The following is a 20,583-nucleotide window of genomic DNA, read 5'->3' on the forward strand; positions in this document are numbered from 1 at the left end:
CTCAAACGACCAACTATGTCAAACGTCAATACTCGGTCAAAGCCCTACGTTGGTTACATTACTTGTACGACAAGGAAGACAAATGGATTCAGCATGCCCGCAACGGAGGAGGCGAAAAGACCATCGGAACGTATTCGGTCGATGGCTGGGACTTAGAAAACCCCAAGATCGTGTACGAGTTTAACGGTTGCTTATTTCACGGATGTCCCATCTGTTACCCTGATCGTAGCACTAAAAATCAGTTTTTACAACGGACCATGGAAGACTTGTACCAGGACACTTGTCAGCGACGCCTAAAGTTAGAACAGGAAGGATACCAAGTGGTGGAAATGTGGGAACACGAATACGATCACCGTATGAAAACCGATCCCGAGCTTAAACGCCTCGTGGAAAGTTACAAGTTCATGGACCCCCTGAACCCGAGGGATAGTTTGTACGGAGGAAGGACCAATGCCACCTGTTTGCTGTACCAAGCCGACGAAGAGAAAGGAGAAGAAATCAAATACTTGGACGTGTGTTCGCTGTATCCCTACGTGTGCAAATATTGTCGCTTTCCTGTAGGGCACCCGCAATTGTTAACGGAACACATCGACCTGAAAAACATTCGACAATACGAAGGCTTGATCAAGTGTAAAGTTTTGCCTCCCACGAACCTATACCATCCCGTCTTACCTCACCATTGTCAAGGCAAACTGATGTTTCCATTGTGCCGTACTTGTGCCGAAACGTGCAACCAAGACCAACCTTGTCAGCACACCCAGGAAGAACGTGCCTTGACGGGAACCTGGGTCAGCGTAGAATTGTTCAAAGCTCTGGACATGGGATACGAACTGTTAGAAGTGTACGAAATTTGCCACTTTCCCAAGACACAACAATACCACAAGGGTGATCCCACGCAGAAAGGCATTTTCGCTGACTACGTGGATGCCTTTTTGAAACTGAAACAAGAAGCCAGCGGCTATCCTTCCTGGTGTCACACTCCCGAAGACCAAATACAATTCAAAGAGAAATACTATGAACAAGAAGGCATCTCTTTAGACCACATCGAGAAAAACGAAGGCTGGCGATCGTTTGCCAAAGTGATGTTAACTTGCTTGTGGGGTAAAATGGCACAACGACCGTGTTTACCCAAGACGGAATATTTGACAGAACCTTCCCGCTACTTCCAGATGATTCACGACAAAACCAAATACATGAAACACGTGGACGTCGTTCGAGAGAATTTGATCTTGGTCAATTACGAAGAAGATCTGGACTTTGTACAAGACGACCCTTTTGGAAATGTCATCATTGCGGCTTACGTGACAGCTCATGCTCGCTTAAAATTGTACGAAGCTTTAGAACTGTTAGGGGAACGCGTCCTGTACTTTGACACGGACAGTTGCATCTACATCGATCGACCGGGTCAGCAGCACCCTAACATCGAAGAAAACCGTTTAGGAGCCTGGACAGACGAACACCCCGACGACAAGATTCTAAGTTTCGTCATTGGCGGTCCTAAAAATTACGGCTACCAATACCGGGACAAACAAGGAGAAGTGCACACGGAGTGCAAAGTGAAAGGACTGACTCTGAATTATCGTACCAGTCGAGTGGTCAACTTTGGGGTATTGAAAGAAGCCTTGCAATCGGGAGAGGATGGAAACTTTAAAGTGACCACTCACCAACCGAACAAGATTGTACGTTTACCCACTCACCACATCGTCAGTCGACCCCTGGAAAAAATCTATCAAATCGTGTACCAGAAGCGAGTGAGACTTCCCAATCACTTTACGTTGCCGTACGGTCACATCGATATTGGTCAGCATATAAAAAGGGACAACGTCCAAGACCAATAGTTCATTGTCACTACCAAGACCAATCGACAAAAATTAATCCTTTCAAACAGCAAGTATAGAGCGTAAGACTCAAGTCCAACGAGAAACTCGGGTGTGATTCTATGCCTCACGATCACATCACCAATGCAATACCACATCTTGGTTGTTATGTACTAATGCCATGACAAACTACGTGCAACCAGTGAAACTTCCAGACCACAAAACTTTACCTTATGGACATGCTGATATCACCCAGTATAAAAAGGGACGACTTCCAAGAACGACACTTCATTGCGAGGACAAGCGACGAGAAAGATGAATAACTCTACGCAGAAGAAAAAAGAGAAGGAACAAACATCATTGACCTCTTTCACCACCATACCGTCACAGCAAAGTGCATTCAAGAAGGGAAAGGATTCAATAGACCTAAAGGAGTATTTTAGCATCCAAATGACCCAGACAGCGACCTCGAGAAAATTTAGAACGACAACTTACACCTACACGGTGAAATTTAAAGACTTCGCGTCTGACGTTCCAGCCGAGGAAGTATCAGGTTTCATTACGGATCTACTTGACTCACTGTTAGAGGAACTCAAATGTCATTGCCAAGTCAAAGATGAAGGTCGTTTGAGCCTATCTATGTATTACGACAGTTTGAACTCGCCTGTATGTCTCGGATTTAGCACACCTGCAGAAATAACTTCTTCCAAACTTTTGAGGGCTATTGAAGACGTGCGGTCGGTGAGAGAAAAATTTGACATCACCGATGGAAAAGTGACTATTCATATGGCATATGTTGTACCTCCATGGGAAGAAGACGATCACTGCTCTTGATCTGCTTACCGATAAGTGTACCTAGCACGATGGACGTAACAGCAGATTTACGACTGACAGGGAATACGAGATAGGAAACATCTATGCTGGGACACAAGTGGTAGCTGACCAGATTTTAAACAACGTGTGTAATGGATAGAGAGACAAACACGAACTTTCTCTTATTTGATTGTTTGTTACTTGTCTTGTTTTAACTTTTTCTTATAAACGAACATTTAATGTAAATTCGTTGCATATGAAGTGATTTTAGAAAGGAGTGAACGTTAATTTTAAACATTAGTTTACTAGAGTCAATAACTAAACAACTCGTAAATATGTTTCTTTTATGTTTAAATGTTTATGTATTTAATGGATAGTGCTTAGACCAAAGCACAGGCCAGAGAGCCCATGTATATATGTACTTGAATAAATGTTTTGAACCCATACAACAGACTTTTCTTTATCGAGTCTCTATTCTATCTGTGAGTCTTTCTTTAGAATATTTCTGTACTCTTTTCTGTGTGTTTCAATGTGTATTTGTTTGTTTCTGTATGTCTATGTTTGTCCCTATCAACCCTTTGTCCCTACAAATACATTTCACCCTATAAAAGGTTTTGACCCTATAAACCTATGACGTTACCAGTGTTTAATTCCCATTGATCCCCAGGTGACATTCCCATGTTCAATTTCCATGTTCAATTCCCCTTGTCGCTAGAGTGACCCAGGGTTTTTCTCCATGTTAAATTTCCCTTGTCGCTAGAGTGGCCCAAGGGGTTCTGTAATGCTAATTCCCATTGTCGCTAGGGTGGCCCCATATACTACTGTCGCGACTGTCTGCATGGGAATACCTCATAGTGTGGTTCGAAAAACGTTTTGCACCGCAAATTAAATCAACAAAACCGATTTTAGCTAAGACCACCGCGGAAACAACTGGGAAAGTGGAGAAAGTAGAAGAAACTCCCAAAGTGATGATTGTTACAGAACAACAACCTGGTCCGATCAGGTTTTCGTCAGAACCAATAAAGATAAATTGAACAAAGGTCACAGAGTTTACTTGACAACTTTCTAGAGGCATTTGCGCGTGTCCTACAGTAACAACCATCCGAATACTTATTATAGTAAACACTCTTTGGTATGCAAAATATTAATCAAGAAACACTGAAGGTGATCTTTAATAATCTCCCTTGGTTTTCTGAGAATGTACGTAATGCCAAAGAATTTGTTTTAAAACTAGCTGTTGGAGCCTCAACTACGCAATGAATGACCCGCATGGATTCTCAGGGACTAGACTGGAGTTACAAAAATAAGAAAGGATAATGTTATGTGAAGTTATAAAAATGCTATCGAAGAAAGGATTAAACAATCCAAGAAGATTTTAATTATATATTTAAACTATTTCTTTTGCAAACGTTTTTGTGTTTCATAATCCGGAACCTAACTTGGAAATGCATCCAGAGGAAGAAGAATGTCTCACCCCATGGAAGGGTTCCCCCCTCCATACATCATTCAAGAATGGGAAATATTTCACCCCATGTGCGCCCCCCCCCCCCCCAAACCATTCAAGCATGGGAAATATCTCGGTGGTCGCGAAAGAAGACAGGGCAAAAACAGTGTCATAACAACTAAAGGTTGCATAACACCCAAAGTGTCAATTTTGTATCTGTGGATCAACAACTGATCAATGAAATCATGGATTGATAGGAAACATTCGTGGGATCCGTTCGCGCCTTTAGCAACGCACCATAACTCATTAATGAAGCCGCATCGCTTTGTCAGCGATTGTTCACCAACGACATCATGGACCCAGGGACGATTCGCATGTGAATACATAAAATTATTGAAGACATCGATGATACATATATCACCAAATATATGTACTGATGTGATTCTTAGAGAAATGGTAGCAACGTTGCTGCGTGTCATTGCAATTATAACCCCAAGCATAACATTGATGATCTCGAATATAAAGATCGAATTCTTTTTAGTTTTCTATACACCAGCTACTTTTGGGGAAGTTTGCACACTTGAGATCGTGTTTCCATGTTGAGTGTTCATTACAGTTAGCCTGCTATCCGATCGCTTCCGTTTGAGGTCCTTCCTGTGAATAACTGATTTATGGTTTCTGAAGAGAAAGTCGAAGAACGTACCTGTCAAATTGTTGAAAAGTTCACTCGTGTACGACTTGGAACCGGTCAATGCTGAGATTCGAGTATTGCATGAGACTCTGGTATGTCGGTTGATTTTGTCAGAGGCCACGTCGATAAAAACCCCGCTCATGCCTTCTTAAGTATGAGTAATAAATTCACGGAGAACAATACAAGGCATATTAGCAAACAAAACAAAGGAAACATGATGATGTAGTGAACGCCGACATGTTTTCGCTGTTGTCGTTGATGTTTTGATACACCTAAAACGCACATGTTAAAGATGAGCAAGTCCGGAACATGCTTGTGAATCTTAGCGGGAATTAAAATGTTCGTGGGGTACAATGACAATAGTGGAAAATTATAAGCGGCTTGATAATCTGCAAATAGAACACGTCAATGGTAACGTTGCATAATCTTTCGCATTTATACTAGAAGGGCCATTTGTCGCCGGAAATGAAATTCAGTCTAAAGAAGTCAGCGCATATCGTGATCGGTATTTAACCATATTTGATGTTTGTGTTTTGTGAGATTTGATATTACATATAAGTCATGGATTTTGATTGCGATGACAATGTTGAGGAATTTGCAGACGGGGTATTGGAACAGCTGACGGTGGATGCTAGCATTGATAGCAATTTTGCCCCATCTGTCCACGAAACATATGCTTTGCTTCATTCAGAAACAAATATAAACAACCACAATTTAAAGCGCCTCCTACGCGAGTGTATATGATTTGTTTACAAATCAAAATTGCTGGCGTCCGCGTCCATTGTTTGTTTACAATAGAAATGAGTTCATTTATGCACGTGAATGCAATATGTGTATTTGCACGCGAGTTCAGTATCGGGTAATATTGCACGATTCAGACGATGTAAAGTTGACGGAGAAACAATGAGCATATAATAATGTTGGTTATGTGTCTAAGGAAGGAGCAAGATCGATCATTGAACGGACGTTTTGAGATTTCACCAGAATTATACTATAACATTTCGTTTAAATTTCAAAATGTACACACGTCATCAAATTCAGATAGCTTTACCGAATTCCTACTACACTTTTAAATTGATTTAAGCAAATATTCAAGTGCTCTAAAAATTAACTACTGCACACATTGCCAATTGTTTGGAAATAAGTTATAATTAAATACATGATTTGCTGAAAACCTGTTTAGAAAAAAGGCTAATAAACATATACACATTTTCTCTGTCTAACAGTGATTTTTGATTTCGGCTACATGCTGTTTCATAAATCTTACAAACGTTTTCGGTCCTTTATTCGTAGATGGCTTTGTTGGATTTGCTGTTAACTTAATTAGCTTATACTTCTATATTAAATAACTTATTATAAGTATTACCTATAACATTTTGATGAAAAAACTATTACGTTCTTTTTAATTATTTTCTTATATGTGCATCCTTTCTTGCAATACGCGTAACTTTGATACTGTACAAGGAGTCAGTAATGTATTGCAATTCCTATTAACGTTTGTTGAGATATACTTTGGTATATTTAGCTTTTTTAAAATAGTGATTGTATGGCAATTTCTATTAAAATGTTTTGAGGCATACATTGGTATATACAGCTCTTTTAGATTGCCTGGCTAAAATACCTGTTGAAATAGTTGCAGTTTTGCAGTTTTGTCCAGTTCTGCGTATAGATCTTAAATACTCTATGAAAGCCGTGTATTAAAAGATATATTAATGTATTAAAAGATATATTAATTCCGTAAAAAAAACGCATCTCTTTTCTTCTCTTTAGACTGTACATATTTTCTTTTTCGTGGTATGGAGTGATACATGAAACTATAGATCCTGTAGAACGTGTTTATTTCTTTTGGTTAATTATTTTACACAGTACTATACCCACAATTGGTAGTTTTCGTTTAATTCTGACACGTTGAATACGCGTGACATCATTGGTGCTAAAATAATGTAAATTGTTTTGCCTGCTTGGAAATTTTCGATTAGATATTGCATTTAGTATCTTGTGATTTAGAAAACAAAGTTTTAAAATAAAATAGGAACATAAATCAATGAAGTATGTATGTATGTATGGCTGTATGTATGTATGTATGTATGTATGTATGTATGTAAAAAGAGATTGCTTTCATACATTTACAATATTACATAATATATATGACAATATAGGCTGGCATTATTATACAATATATAAATCATGTCAATACATTTCTCAAGGTACAGGTATTGGCATTAGACTTCTGCATTAAGAATTAAGATTATAACTGTATGCCTAAATTTAAATTATACAGTATCCAGAATGTGCCACACCTGGAAAAATAATGTATACTATATGCAGTACGTACCACAGCTGGAAATTTAAGAGTACAAGCTTCATATTTAACATTTTCAGATTTTTTTTAAACGAACTAAATAAATTTAAATCTAAATATACCGAACACAATCTTACATACACTGTGCAATATATTTTTGGTGTTAAGGAATTATCAGTCACACAAAATTTGATAACACTTTCAATGACATTTCTATTAAACAATGTGGACAAGGATTTAAATGTCGAGCACAGTCATTGACTACCATTCTATGTCAAGCACAGTCATTGACTACGATTCTATATCTAGCACAGTCACTGACTACCATTCAATGTCAAGCACAGTCATTGACTACCATTCAATGTCAAGCGCAGTCACTGACTACCATTCTATGTCTAGCACAGTCATTGACTACCATTCAATGTCAAGCACAGTCATTGACTACCATTCAATGTCAAGCACAGTCATTGACTACCATTCTATATCTAGCACAGTCAGTGACTACCATTCAATGTCGAGCACATTCACTGACTACCATTCAATGTCGAGCAGTCATTGATATCCATTCGATGTCGAATACAGTCACTGACTACCATTCAGTGTCGAATACAGTGACTACCGTTCAATGTCGAGCACATTCATTGACTACCATTCAATGTCGAGCAGTCACTGACTACCATTCGATGTCGAACAATCATTGACTACCATTCAAGCTAACTTTGTACATCACTAAAATAGAGTATAGAAGCTCACGAAAAAGTGAATATTCCAGATCATTCAGCCAAAGCACATTACATAAAAGAAAAGCAACTTATTGAATTGAATTATTGCCAGGCCATTACAGTAACTTCATTCTTATGAAGAAAGAGAGAACTGAATAGCTAGTGAAAAGTTTCAATGGAAGAACATATGAAAAATTTGTCCCTTTATATAGTGCAAAATGAAAAGTTTTTTTCAAATCCGCCAATTAATTCATGTACAAATAGTAAATCATTAGTGTGAAATGAACAGTTTTAATTTATTTCTATATTCAAATAAATAGATTGAAATATTTCACTCCCTCCAAAAGCACAGTAGTAGAAATACTGTCATAGAAACTTATTGACCTGCAGTACAGTTTCTTATTCAATCTAAACGTATATTGCAGGACCTTTGCACGTCTGCTTGATTCATCATTTTCTTGTACAAAGCTTATATAATTATTTGACAATGACACTTTCTATATAAACGCTTCCTACATATAAAGGTGATATGTGTATGTGCGGGGGGGGGGCATGTTTTAAACTTGAACCTAATGTTCAGCCTGAATATGTTTATATTATTATATTATATAAATATAATATAGATGAAACCTTCGAGAATAAGTGAATTGATGTAGGTCTACGATGGATTGATGGATAGATGGTGCACGCAACCATCAATCCTTCCCACCATCCATCCACAAAATAATAGTCACTTGAATAACACCTTTTGATTGTATATTTACTTGACTAACACCTTTTAAAATTACAGTCATTCCATTAGTTCATTTTAAAATTATAGCCATTCAACTAACACCATATAAAATTATAGTCATTTGACAGAGCACCTTTTAAAATTACACCTTTCAAAATTATGATCATTTGACAGCACCTTTCAAATTTACACCTTTTAAATTTTAGTCATTAAAAAACATCCTGCTCTTCTTGGTCGTACTCAAGCGGATATAAATAATGTATTCGGTAGATTATATAAAATATATTCATTAACCTGATCTAGTCTACACGATATTATAAAATATATCCATTAACATGATGTAGTATGTAAGGATATTGTAAAATATATCCAATAACCTGATGTAGTCTGTAAGCATATTGTAAAATATATCAATTAATATTATGTAGCCTGCAAACATGTAAAATATATTCATTATTATGGTGTAGTCTCTGAGTACATTGCAAAAAAATATCCAATAATATGACGTAGCCTGCAAACATGTAAATATATCCATTAATCTGATGTAGCCTGCAAACATGTCAAATATATCCATTAACCCGGTGCAGCCTGCAAACAGGTAAAATATATCCATTAATCTGATCTAGCCTGCAAACATGTAAAAATATATCCTTTAAGCCGACGTAACCTGCAAACATATAAAAAATATTCATTAGCCTGCAAACATTTAAGATATATCCATTAACATGATGTAGTCTACAACCATATTGTAAAATATATGTATAAACTTGATGTAGTATATTGTAAAATATATCCATTAACCCGAAGTAATCTATGCATGTAAGTATATATGTATATATGCATATTTGTATGTATGCATATATGTATGTATGTATATATGTAGTATGCATATACGTATGTATGTATGTATGTATGTATGTATGTACTTGAGCAAGTATGTTTAATTTAATTGTTATTTTATTTTGTATATTGTCAAAATGGCACCAAAGATGTAAAGTTTCTTCCATGCAAATGCAAACCAAATTTAAGTAAAGTTCGTTTTTGACCGTATCTTTTTAACCGTTATCGGGAGACTTCCTACGATGATTTGATCATTGCTGGAAAGTTTATCATCTAAAACAATTCTATGGTTGCAATACTTATTTATTAAATCACTGTAATATCACCTTCTGTTGTAATATATATATATATATATATATATATATATATATATATATATATATATATATATATATATATATATATATATATATATATGGGGGGGGGGTAATTGTCAGCAAAATCACATAGATCTATCCTCTGTTTGACGAATGTGTTTCGAAAAACAGTGTGTTTATGAAAGCATGATTAACTGGCAAGCGCGCAATGACTGTCCTTATTTTGGAAGTGAATAAAACTGTAATCTTCTTTTTACATCTGATGTTTAGCAAGAAGTTGACATTAAGATAAATTATTACCGGTTAATATTAACAATGATGAGCGCTGAATGATGGGCGGCACTTAAATTGACAGCTTGATGAACGTATAAAATTAACATATATATGAAACAAATTGTCAGACACCCGAAACGAATCAAATGATCAAGCAATAAAAATCTCTCGGTGTGTGTTTTAATTTAAACTGCAGAGGAACGTTGTTTAAAAGTCTCAACACATATGTATTATCTTCTTAATTTTAGCAAGATGTTAAATAAGTACTCGTTATTTTCCTTGAGGAAATTTATCATGCCGACAACGTCTGAATTCAAAGCAGTTGTCTGTGCGCTAATAAGTCTCATAATATAAGAAATAAACTGTCTGAAGCAAATAAACTGCAGGAATCATGTCATTTATCTGGCTACCTATTCATGGAGTGGAAACTTGTACTATTGACCTTTGCATCTTTTCAAAGAATCTTCATCCAGCATTGTTCTTCCACCATTCACTATTCAAAATCACTTAAATTTCACTAGTCCTCCTTATCTTTCAGCCGAAAAATTATCACACGACTCGTTTTGGTATTCTGTTGGGAATAATTTCAAAATACATTTTCATTTTGTCAAATATAAATTTCTGAAATTTCAAATTCAGATCTACATGCCAATCAACTAACCTGAAACATGAGTAGACGTCAGTCGATAATTAGAGACAAGAAATGGAACCTAAGACAACCTAAGACAACCTAACACTTGGATCAGATGTACCATGTTTTTCACACGGAAAACATCAGATGAAGCAGCTGTTTGTTTAAATGTTTTGCTCTATTTTCATTCTTTGAAGCTAATGGATCAATCATCACAGCCTATTTTAGAGGAATTTATATATTTAAAAACATTGATTCATTATGTACCCTTAATTCAAAGTCATTTTGAACAGGACATAAATTTCTGAGGCAAAGTGAAGTTTAAAAGTTATTATTTTTAACTTGAAAAATATTCCCGTGTCTGGACTTGCCTCTACTGCAAGTAAACTTTGCGCGAATAATGTTACTGTGAATTACGATTTACATTTTCCTTTAATCGCGTGGTTATACTGCATCAAGGAGATAAAGAAAATTGGTTCTTGGATTAAACTGGAACAATTGTGAGGAATACCCATATTCCTAGAATGAAAGTCAGACCGTGACGAAATCTAGGTACAGTAAATCATATTATGTATGTATTGCAAGAACATCAAACTGCAATATACCAGTATACCTTTGCACCACTAATAGTTCTGACACGCGATTTGATGAGTTGCAGTTGACTGCATCGCATAGTTACGCCATAAGTGCCGTGTACTGAAGGCACACTTTGCACAGGCTTGGCCGATCGACTTTCTTGCTTTAAAATGAAATTTGAACACTGGGTTGACCTCTCTGACCCTGCATATAGCCTGTAAATTATGCAAATGATGCTGGTAACAGAATATATGATATATATAAGGGGTACCAAACAAAACCATTTTCTTGTAGTCTTCTTTCACGCTATCATCAATTTTGTTTGAGGTCGTTCTACATACATACACTCTACTATGTATATACCATGCTTTAGCTCCTTCTCAATTTGTTACAGACCATCAGTTTTTCTGGCATCTTGTTCGGCTCAATAACTAGCATGCTCGGCTCAATAATTAGTATACTCAAACGGTTTTAGTTTGCTTCCCTACATGACGAAGAGACTTACGGCTCTTTCTCGTTTCGGTTTTAATCCGTTTGACAGTAGACTGTAAGTGTTCTTATTTTACAGGGTTTTAATCCGTTTGACAGTAGACTGTAAGTGTTCTTATTTTACAGGGTATTAATCCGTTTGACAGTAGACTGTAAGTGTTCTTATTTTACAGGGTTTTAATCCGTTTGACAGTAGACTGTAAGTGTTCTTATTTTACAGGGTTTTAATCCGTTTGACAGTAGACTGTAAGTGTTCTTATTTTACAGGGTTTTAATCCGTTTGACAGTAGACTGTAAGTGTTCTTATTTTACAGGGTTTTAATCCGTTTGACAGTAGACTGTAAGTGTTCTTATTTTACAGGGTTTTAATCCGTTTGACAGTAGACTGCACGTTTTCTTATTTTGCAGGGTTTTAAACATCTGTTTAAGTACATTTTTGAACTCTAGTTGTTCTTTGTTTTTTGTTGTTTTTTTTTTGTCTTTCCCTTTTCTGTCTAAGTGACGAAAAATGCATATCTGCTACTGCGAATTTAATTGCTCTGTTTCAGTAGGATATTTGCGTTTATTGAGGTTTGAAACACCTCACACATTCCCTCGTGTGATTATAGTAAGGTCATAGTTTGGAAATACCATTGGAATAAGTGGGACAACTGAAGTCACTTTTAGATAGCTACTAAAACTCACTCTCAGACACTAATGGTCATTTTCACCACTTAAATTTATTTGTAGGCATTTGCTTTCGGGCATTAAATGTCACATGGACGCATTCTCTTTCAGGCACTTAACGTCACTTGTAACCAGTCGGTTTCAGTCACTAAATGTCACTTGTAAGGAGTCACTTTCGGTCTCTAAAAGGCACTTGTAAATAGTCGCTTTCAGGCAATTACAATCTTCTTTAGCTCTTTAGGCACTAAATAGCACCAAAAATGGTTTTAAAAAATCATTATTTGTATAGTTTCGAGGCTTAGAAATAGATCGCTGAAATGGATGTTGGTTCCAAGAAAGTGCTCGACGTTAGCAGTGATGAATAGTCATCTTGTATAATGTCAAACTAGCCATCAGACATTTCAATAAACACAACGTAACCTATGAATTGAAGTCAGACTAACCTACAGACATTACAATAAACGCAACGTAACCTATGAATTGAGGTCAGACTAGAATACAGACATTTCAGTAAACACAAGGTAACCTGTGAATTAAAGTCAAACTAACCTACAGACATTTCAATAAACACAACGTAACCTATGAATTGAGGTCAGACTAGAATACAGACATTTCAGTAAACACAAGGTAACCTGTGAATTGAAGTCAAACTAACCTACAGACATTTCAATAAACACAACATAACCTATGAATTGAAGTCAAACTAACCTACAGACAGTACGATAAACACAACAAACCTATGAAATGAAGTCAAACTAACCTACAGACAGTACAATATATGCAACGTAACCTATGAATTGAAGTCAAACTAGCCGACCGACATTTCAATAAACACAACGTAACCTATGAATTGAAGTCAAACTAACCTACAGACATTACTATAAACACAACGTAACCTATGAATTGAAGTCAAACTAGCCGACCGACATTTCAATAAACACAACGTAACCTATGAATTGAAGTCAAACTAACCTACAGACATTACTATAAACACAACGTAACCTATGAATTGAATTCTAACTAACCTACAGACATTTCAATAAACCCAACGTAACCTATGAATTGAAGAAAAGACAAGATAGATGGATGAGATATAAAATAAATACACACAAGTTAAATGCTTCCTGAAATATATAAAATTGGATACTAGGATACAATTTAACTGATAAGTGTAAATATGGAACTTCAATTAAACATTATTAGCTGTGGTGGCATTTCGAATCAAAACGATGTTATAAACGAATATCTGAAGCAAGTTCTACCTTTTAAAATATTTGATAACAATTTTCACTATATAAATTTGAAGATTTATCACTGAAGGATTAATGGACAATACAGTTTGAAATTTCAAGACTGCTAATGCAAATAAAAACATATTTGTATGAACTGAAATTCAAATTAAAAATGTCTAACCATTAGCAAACTCCCAAAACGACAAAATAATGGAAAATTTATAAAGAAACACCAAAACTGAATAAGCCAAAGAATTGATGATGACGCTAAAAGTAAATGAATGGATCAACTTAGAATCATAAGAACACAAAATGGAACACTGACCAAACTGAGCGTCGTGGACAATTACTCAGGCAAGAAATAACTCGGACAATCTGCTACTATCATCGAAAAGAAAACTGTTTGGAGACAAATAACCCAGTTTTTCGGTGGTGTTATCAAAAACGTGTTCGTTGCATTTATTGAGATTTGAAACACCTCACACATTCCCTCGTGTGATTATAGCAAGGTCATAGTTTGGAAATACCAATGGAATAAGTGGGACAACTGAAGTCACTTTTAGATAGCTACTAAAACTCACTCTCAGACACTAATGGTCATTTTCACCACTTAAATTTATTTGTAGGCATTTGCTTTCGGGCATTTTTCAATACACTCGAACTATCTGAACTAACGCCACCTGTCAAGTCATACTGTTCGACTATCAAATCAGCAACTGTAAATTAGATATGCATCCAAGCATTCTTTGCAGTTTGTTTTACAAAATCAGCTATGAACGAATAATCCTCTTTCAAAATTCCATCTCAGAGGATAGAATTCAGTCTTTGAAAAGCGTTCATTTGTTTCATGTTTATACTGAAGCATAAAATGTTAAAAATCTCATTTCATGTTTATGTTCAAATGAGCTATTTTTGTAAAAATGTCTCGCTGTCCTAATAGTAGAGATGTTTAATCACCAATCAAAATTTCACATTAATAACAGTAAAGGAATTTTCTGAAGGCAGCGTATAAATAACTTTAATGTGAATCAAAGCTTTTGATATCTATCTTCAGAGGACGTTCACATTGAAATCTCAGAGCACTTCTTACCAAGCACCAGAGAGAGGCGCTCGTCGTTGCTGTTTCCTGAGAAAATAAGGCTCCAACTAAGATCAAAAAGATTTAGTCCCATTATTACACTCCAGAAAATAATTGATGCTCGGACATGGATCCCTATCCGGTTCCATAATAACGACACCTATGTAAATGAGCCTAACGATGGACGTGAGGTAAGTACGCTTTCCTATACATCATGTATTAGTTTCGTTTTGCTTTTATTGAGTTCTTTTCGAGCCGGTTATGAAAAATATAATTAAAACTTGAACAATGATAAGTTTTAATTAAACTTAAGGTCATTAAAAATATTTCATATTAGCAACATTCAATTTTTCTATCACATGCCATGTATGCATTCGTTTCCGGAGTATGGGTAAAAAAAACTGAATGGATGATGGACAAAATGGCAGACGAAAGGATGAAGTAGGAGACGAATTATGTGATGTGTAGATGATATATAGATGCACGGATGGGTAGAATTATTTGATAAAATATCAATCTTGCTTGAAACCAACGCCCAAAATTAACTTCCTTTATTTGTTATTTTATTAAACTTATAGTCCTATTTTTTCCCCTACACTTTTCTACTCTGACATATTTTCCTGTAAACGTGATCATCTGCATGCATTGAAAAGTATTCTAAAATAAATCAAGATTATTTACGTACACCTCCGCTATTTATTCAAGCAAACTAATTTAATTTGTTTATAGATAAATGCTAATCTTGCCGCTGTGGGCATGCCGTTCTTTTGGGGGGAGATGACTCAGCACAGCTAATCATAACTATGGATCAGAGATGTAAATTAACACCAAATATGGGAAAGTAATAAAATAATAAACGTGATATTTTTTACAGGCAGCACTTTTCGGTCAAATATGATGTCTATTGTCAACCAAACAGCTTGGAAAGTCACGATCGAGATTTCAGACTGGATCATCAACTAATGTTATGCCTAAATAAAGCACACCTTTTAATATTATAATTCAGCTAAAAAACTGTATTTTATGGAAGCCATTGTCTGTGTAGCGTACTAAATATAAGATGAGAATTCGTTATTTTAGAATGTAAAGTCCACACATCGAAAAAAAATTACAATATGAAAGTATTTAAATTTTAAAGATCACTTGTATCTTATGTACGTGTGTACAGACACATCGACAACAAAATAATGTACTCGGAATTGATAAGAATAAACTTATGTAAAACATATGAAAAGTATTTTTTTTCCATCTGTCTATTATTCGAGAATATTAATGAATATCAAAGTTTCACAAGGATTTCAATATACAATTTTTACTAATGGGCATTCTTGTCATCATCAAAAACAAATGCTTTCTCATTAGATCTCAGATAATGTAATTAGTTCATTAAGACTAGCTGGGGCATTACATGCTGAAATAGCATACGCCTCATTAGTATCAGTTTAAACACTGGCAAGGCCTCAAAATGATTTATTTCTCACATGAACGTATGTTTTTTTGGTCATGGCCCCCATCAATATATATTGGTAGCCTACTGATAGTCTTTTACTTAACCTGCTTCTAGAATTAATTTAAATCTAAGTTTACACATTTATTTGCTCATAAAGGTTTTCTTTGCATGTGCAGCTTAACATTAAATTTCGAGCCTTAGTCAGTGTCTTTAGGGTCGACTATCAATATCGTGTTCTCTGTTTGATTAAAACGATTATGACCCATCCGCCATCTTGTACGGAATTCATCATAAATTTATAATCTGTCACCATGTCATCTTCGCTAAGCTTGCAAAGGAATAAAGAAGGTAGGGTACCAGACTACTGATACTGAGGTATATAACGGACTTTTTTCTGCCCATTGCTCTATATACAGACTATTTTTAGATCAGTCTTTTATAAATTCTACCACTGTAATCACAAAGCGCCAGCGCCTCGAGTAAAAAGTGGTCTTAACACTCAAAATGTCGAGAAAACAAGTTGTAGTTAAAGAAAATTAAACATCATTTTATGTTCTTGTCTTATGTGTCCAGCAGTCTTCACGCATACATTCACGGCCAATTCGACATTCTGATAGCTGATGTGGCAACTATTAAATCCATGATGAATCAAGCGTTAAAATCTTGACTTAAGTCTTCCTGAGCATGTGTGTAATCTTAGGGACTTAAGTCTGAGCATGTGTGTAATCTTAGGGACTTAAGTCTGAGCATGTGTGTAGTCTTAGGGACTTAAGTCTGAGTGTACTTGTAGTCTTAGGGACTTAAGTCTGAGTGTACTTGTAGTCTTAGGGACTTAAGTCTGAGTGTACTTGTAGTCTTAGGGACTTAAGTCTGAGAGTAGTGAATAGGGATAGTATAGCCTCAATGGGAATTAGCATTAAAAACACCCCTGGGAACATATAGCCTCAATGGAAATTTAACATGGAGAAAAATCGTGGGAACATATAGCCTCAATGGGAATTTAACATAGAGAAAAATCGTGGGACGATATAGCCTCAAGAGGAATTGAACATGGGAATTGGGACTGTATAGCGTCAAAGGAATTTAAACAGGGTGGGACTGTATAGCGTCAAGGGAAATTGAACATGGGATTTTTTTTTATAAATTTTTTTTAAAAAAAGGGGTAGGCAATTGAAAGGCTATCTCTTTTCGAGAAATATGGCTGGCCCTGAAAAGGGCCTTTGGGTTTTTTCTTCTTCTTTTAACTTCTTAACTTTTTCCACCATCCTCTTATTCTGTTCATCATTCCTTTCTTTTTCTTCTTTTCTGTTTCCGGCATCCAGTCCGGGTGGCCCATGGCCCGGAACTTCTCTTGGATTTTCATCCAGTTTGTGTTCAGTTTTTCTAGTTCATCCTTTTTTTTCTATTTTCTTCTTCTTTTCTTTCCTTTGACCACTTTTCTTTGATCTTCTTGACCTCTTCGGTCAGCACATTCCTCATTAGTTCTTCAGCTTTCTTAAGTTTTTCTAACCCCCACTTCGCGAAACACCAATCTGTCCATTCTGCAATGTCTTCTAGAAAGCACCTTGCACTCGTCACATGATCTATTGCTTCTTTTAACTTACCCACTTTCACATACGGTGGGTTAATTAAACCTCTGATTCTCTTCTCCTCATCCTCTATCATTTCTTTTACAATATTTACGGATAAGTGTAGGCTGTTTACTTGTCTTGAGACGAAGTCTTTTGTCACTGCATACCTCCATTCCTGTTCAACCCTTTCTTCTACACTCAATCCATCCACACCAACTTCCCATAAGATCGTTGTATAAAGCTGAAGCTGCTGGCATCTTCTTGTTTGCTTATTCCGTAGAATGGGCTCCAATGACCAACACTGTTAGTTTTATACTGAAAGCGCGTACGTGAAGGAAAACATCCCCTGAAAACATAAAATTGATCTTACCTCGATCATGACCAAGGAACGCGCGGACGTGAAGGAAAACATCCCCCTACTTTTCTCATTTCATATAATAAAACCCTAACTATACTCTCCACATACGCTAAGAAACCCATAATCTACTATTCACACAAACTTACGTGAACGGTTACAAACAAAAACACACAAACACACAAACACATACACTCTCACTATGAATAAAGAGTTAGTGTTTATATTCACACTACTCTACCTACACACATTCGCAAATTTATCGTTATTTCTTTTCTAGAGTATTGGGTAGCCCTGAAAAGGGCTGTTGGTTTTTTTTGAACTCCAGATGCACCTATCTAATGGTTGCACCTTCCTGGCCTGGCGCCACACACGCATCTTTGACTCCAGTCTCTTTTTACTTTTTGTCTTGAGAGTGCAGAGGCGGGATGATTCGCTTCAACACCCCAGTCCTCTGTCTCGGGAATATTGTACGACATCCTCTCTTCTATTTTCTTTTCCTCTTCTTCCCTCTCTCTTCTCTCCTCCTCTTCTTTCTTTATTCTTGCTTCTTCTACGATAGCCTCCGCTGATAGTTCATTTACTATGCGCCTGGCATATTCCAGGTGCATCTGGAGTTCTAACAGTTTCACAATTCTGGTGTTCATTCTTCTGGTGGTGGTGTTGATCAATCAACAAGGGTAGCTGGACTGTCGAACGAGTTTCAATTTATAGTGAAAGCGCGGACGTGAAGGAAAACATCCCCCTAAAAACATAAAATTGATCTTACCTAGATCATGACCAAAAAACATCAACGCGCGGACCTAAAAGAAACACTCACTCACTTTTTATGCTACCCATTCCAATTCTAAAAAGAAATCACTTCAATAGACTATCCACATACTCAAATCAATCCAATCTAACCCCAAATATACACCTCAAACACCAAAAAGACATCATTTTAATCTACTATCCACACCAGCTTACGTTAGCACCTACAAACACACAAACACATACCCTCACATTTTTTTAAAAAAGAGTTAGTGTTTATATTCACACTACTCTACCTACACACATTGGCAAATCGATCGTTATTTCTTTTCTAGAGTATTGGGTAGCCCTGAAAAGGGCTGTTTTTTTCTGTTTGCTATGGCATTCTTTTTTAGTTTCTAAGAATGCGATGTCCTCTGAGGATAGACTTTCTGGCGATAGGTCTGCTTCTTCGGAAAGAGAAGAAGAACTCTTTGGTGTCGATACGACAATCGACAAAGCCTCTGTCAGCTTCAGGTTGCTGCTGCTGCTGTTGTTGTTGCTGCTGTTGCTGCTGCTGTTGCTGCTGTCTCTGAAGTCTGTACTTCTCTGTCCATTCTTCTTTTTCCCTGTTCATTTCTTCTCTGAAGAGTTCTTCTATCAGATCTTCAGTGATTTTTAACATTCTCACATTTTCGATTTCTTCTGGCTTCGGTATCAGACTGTGTCTGACCCTATGCAAATTCACGTAGGCTTCGTTGAGCTTAGCTAGTTTGGAGCACATCTTCGTAGGAGGATGAGTCGACAATGGATGGTTAGACTGGAAACAACCCCGGTTCTTAAAGTCAAAGCGCGGACGTGAAGGAAAACATCCCCCACACTGTTTTCGAGTCGCAACGTTTAGTGAGTGTCATGAGAGGGATAGTAAGAAATCAAAGAGCATTAATCCAACATTCTTCTAGCTAAACAAAAGACAAAGACATTTTTTTTCAAAACACAACATTTTTTATTCAAAAATCACTTAACACTAAACAACAACTCTAACATTTTTAACAATAATCCAACAATATAACATCAAACAATTTTTTCAATTGACAGTCTACTTTAAACAGGGCTGACAACGTTGTGAATGAAATTGTGATTTCCACTGTTGGAAATCATTAGGCCATTGATGGACACTACGTTTCCTAGCTTGAGACAAAAGATAAGCATAATGGTCACAAAACCATCGATCTACTTTCACATCGTTTCTAGCAGAAGAACGAGGATCAAAATGAGTCACTAAATGTTCTAAGGAATAGCCCAGGCTGCGATGATGCAGAAAATACACACAGTACTGTCCACACACCAAGGAATCTGTGCCTTGTAATTTCACATTATTGAATCGGGTGGTTTGAGCATTTCTTCTCATAAAGTCGATGATATCGTCTTCCAAAGGGGGCAATCCGTACGAATCGAAATATTCCACACATCCTTCTTGAGGAAAGAAGACGGCTACCCAGTGGGTTCCTGGGAGATGACTGTCGTCCGTGTTGATCACGTAAGCTAGATGGTCTTTAGGTTTGCGATGAGGGAGTTCATCTTTAGCACAGACGACAGGATTCCAAGAAGCCGTATACGAACTGTGGTTCAAAAGGTAATAAAGTTCCCAGGTATCCATTTGTGTGGTTTTTTTCTTCACAGGTAATAATAAGTCGTCAATTCGATCCTGACTTTTTGCTTGAAAATGTCTGACGAATAAACGGTTATTCGTTCTGTTTCCTCACTCTGATTCAGGAGAGCTTCGATACGATGGATCTCTTGAGTGGTTAATGGTGGACAAGAATGTTCACGCAAGTCTTTATACCACTGGTG

General features: G+C 36.5%; 1 protein-coding gene across 1 annotated transcript in view; it reads left to right on the forward strand.

The window, feature by feature from the left end:
- The window catches only part of LOC149791073 (uncharacterized), a 189,274-nt gene that overhangs the window by 22,346 nt on the left and 146,345 nt on the right, over nt 1-20,583 (forward strand). Inside the window, exon 2 of the mRNA XM_089973000.1 lies at nt 14,601-14,815. Within this exon, the coding sequence (XP_089829126.1) occupies nt 14,601-14,815 (215 nt within the window). The remainder of the gene's footprint in view (nt 1-14,600; nt 14,816-20,583) is intronic.

Source organism: Sinohyriopsis cumingii, chromosome 10, assembly GCF_028554795.1.
Source record: "Sinohyriopsis cumingii isolate HCF-2022 chromosome 10, ASM2855479v2, whole genome shotgun sequence".
Classification (NCBI taxonomy): Eukaryota; Metazoa; Mollusca; class Bivalvia; order Unionida; family Unionidae; genus Sinohyriopsis; species Sinohyriopsis cumingii.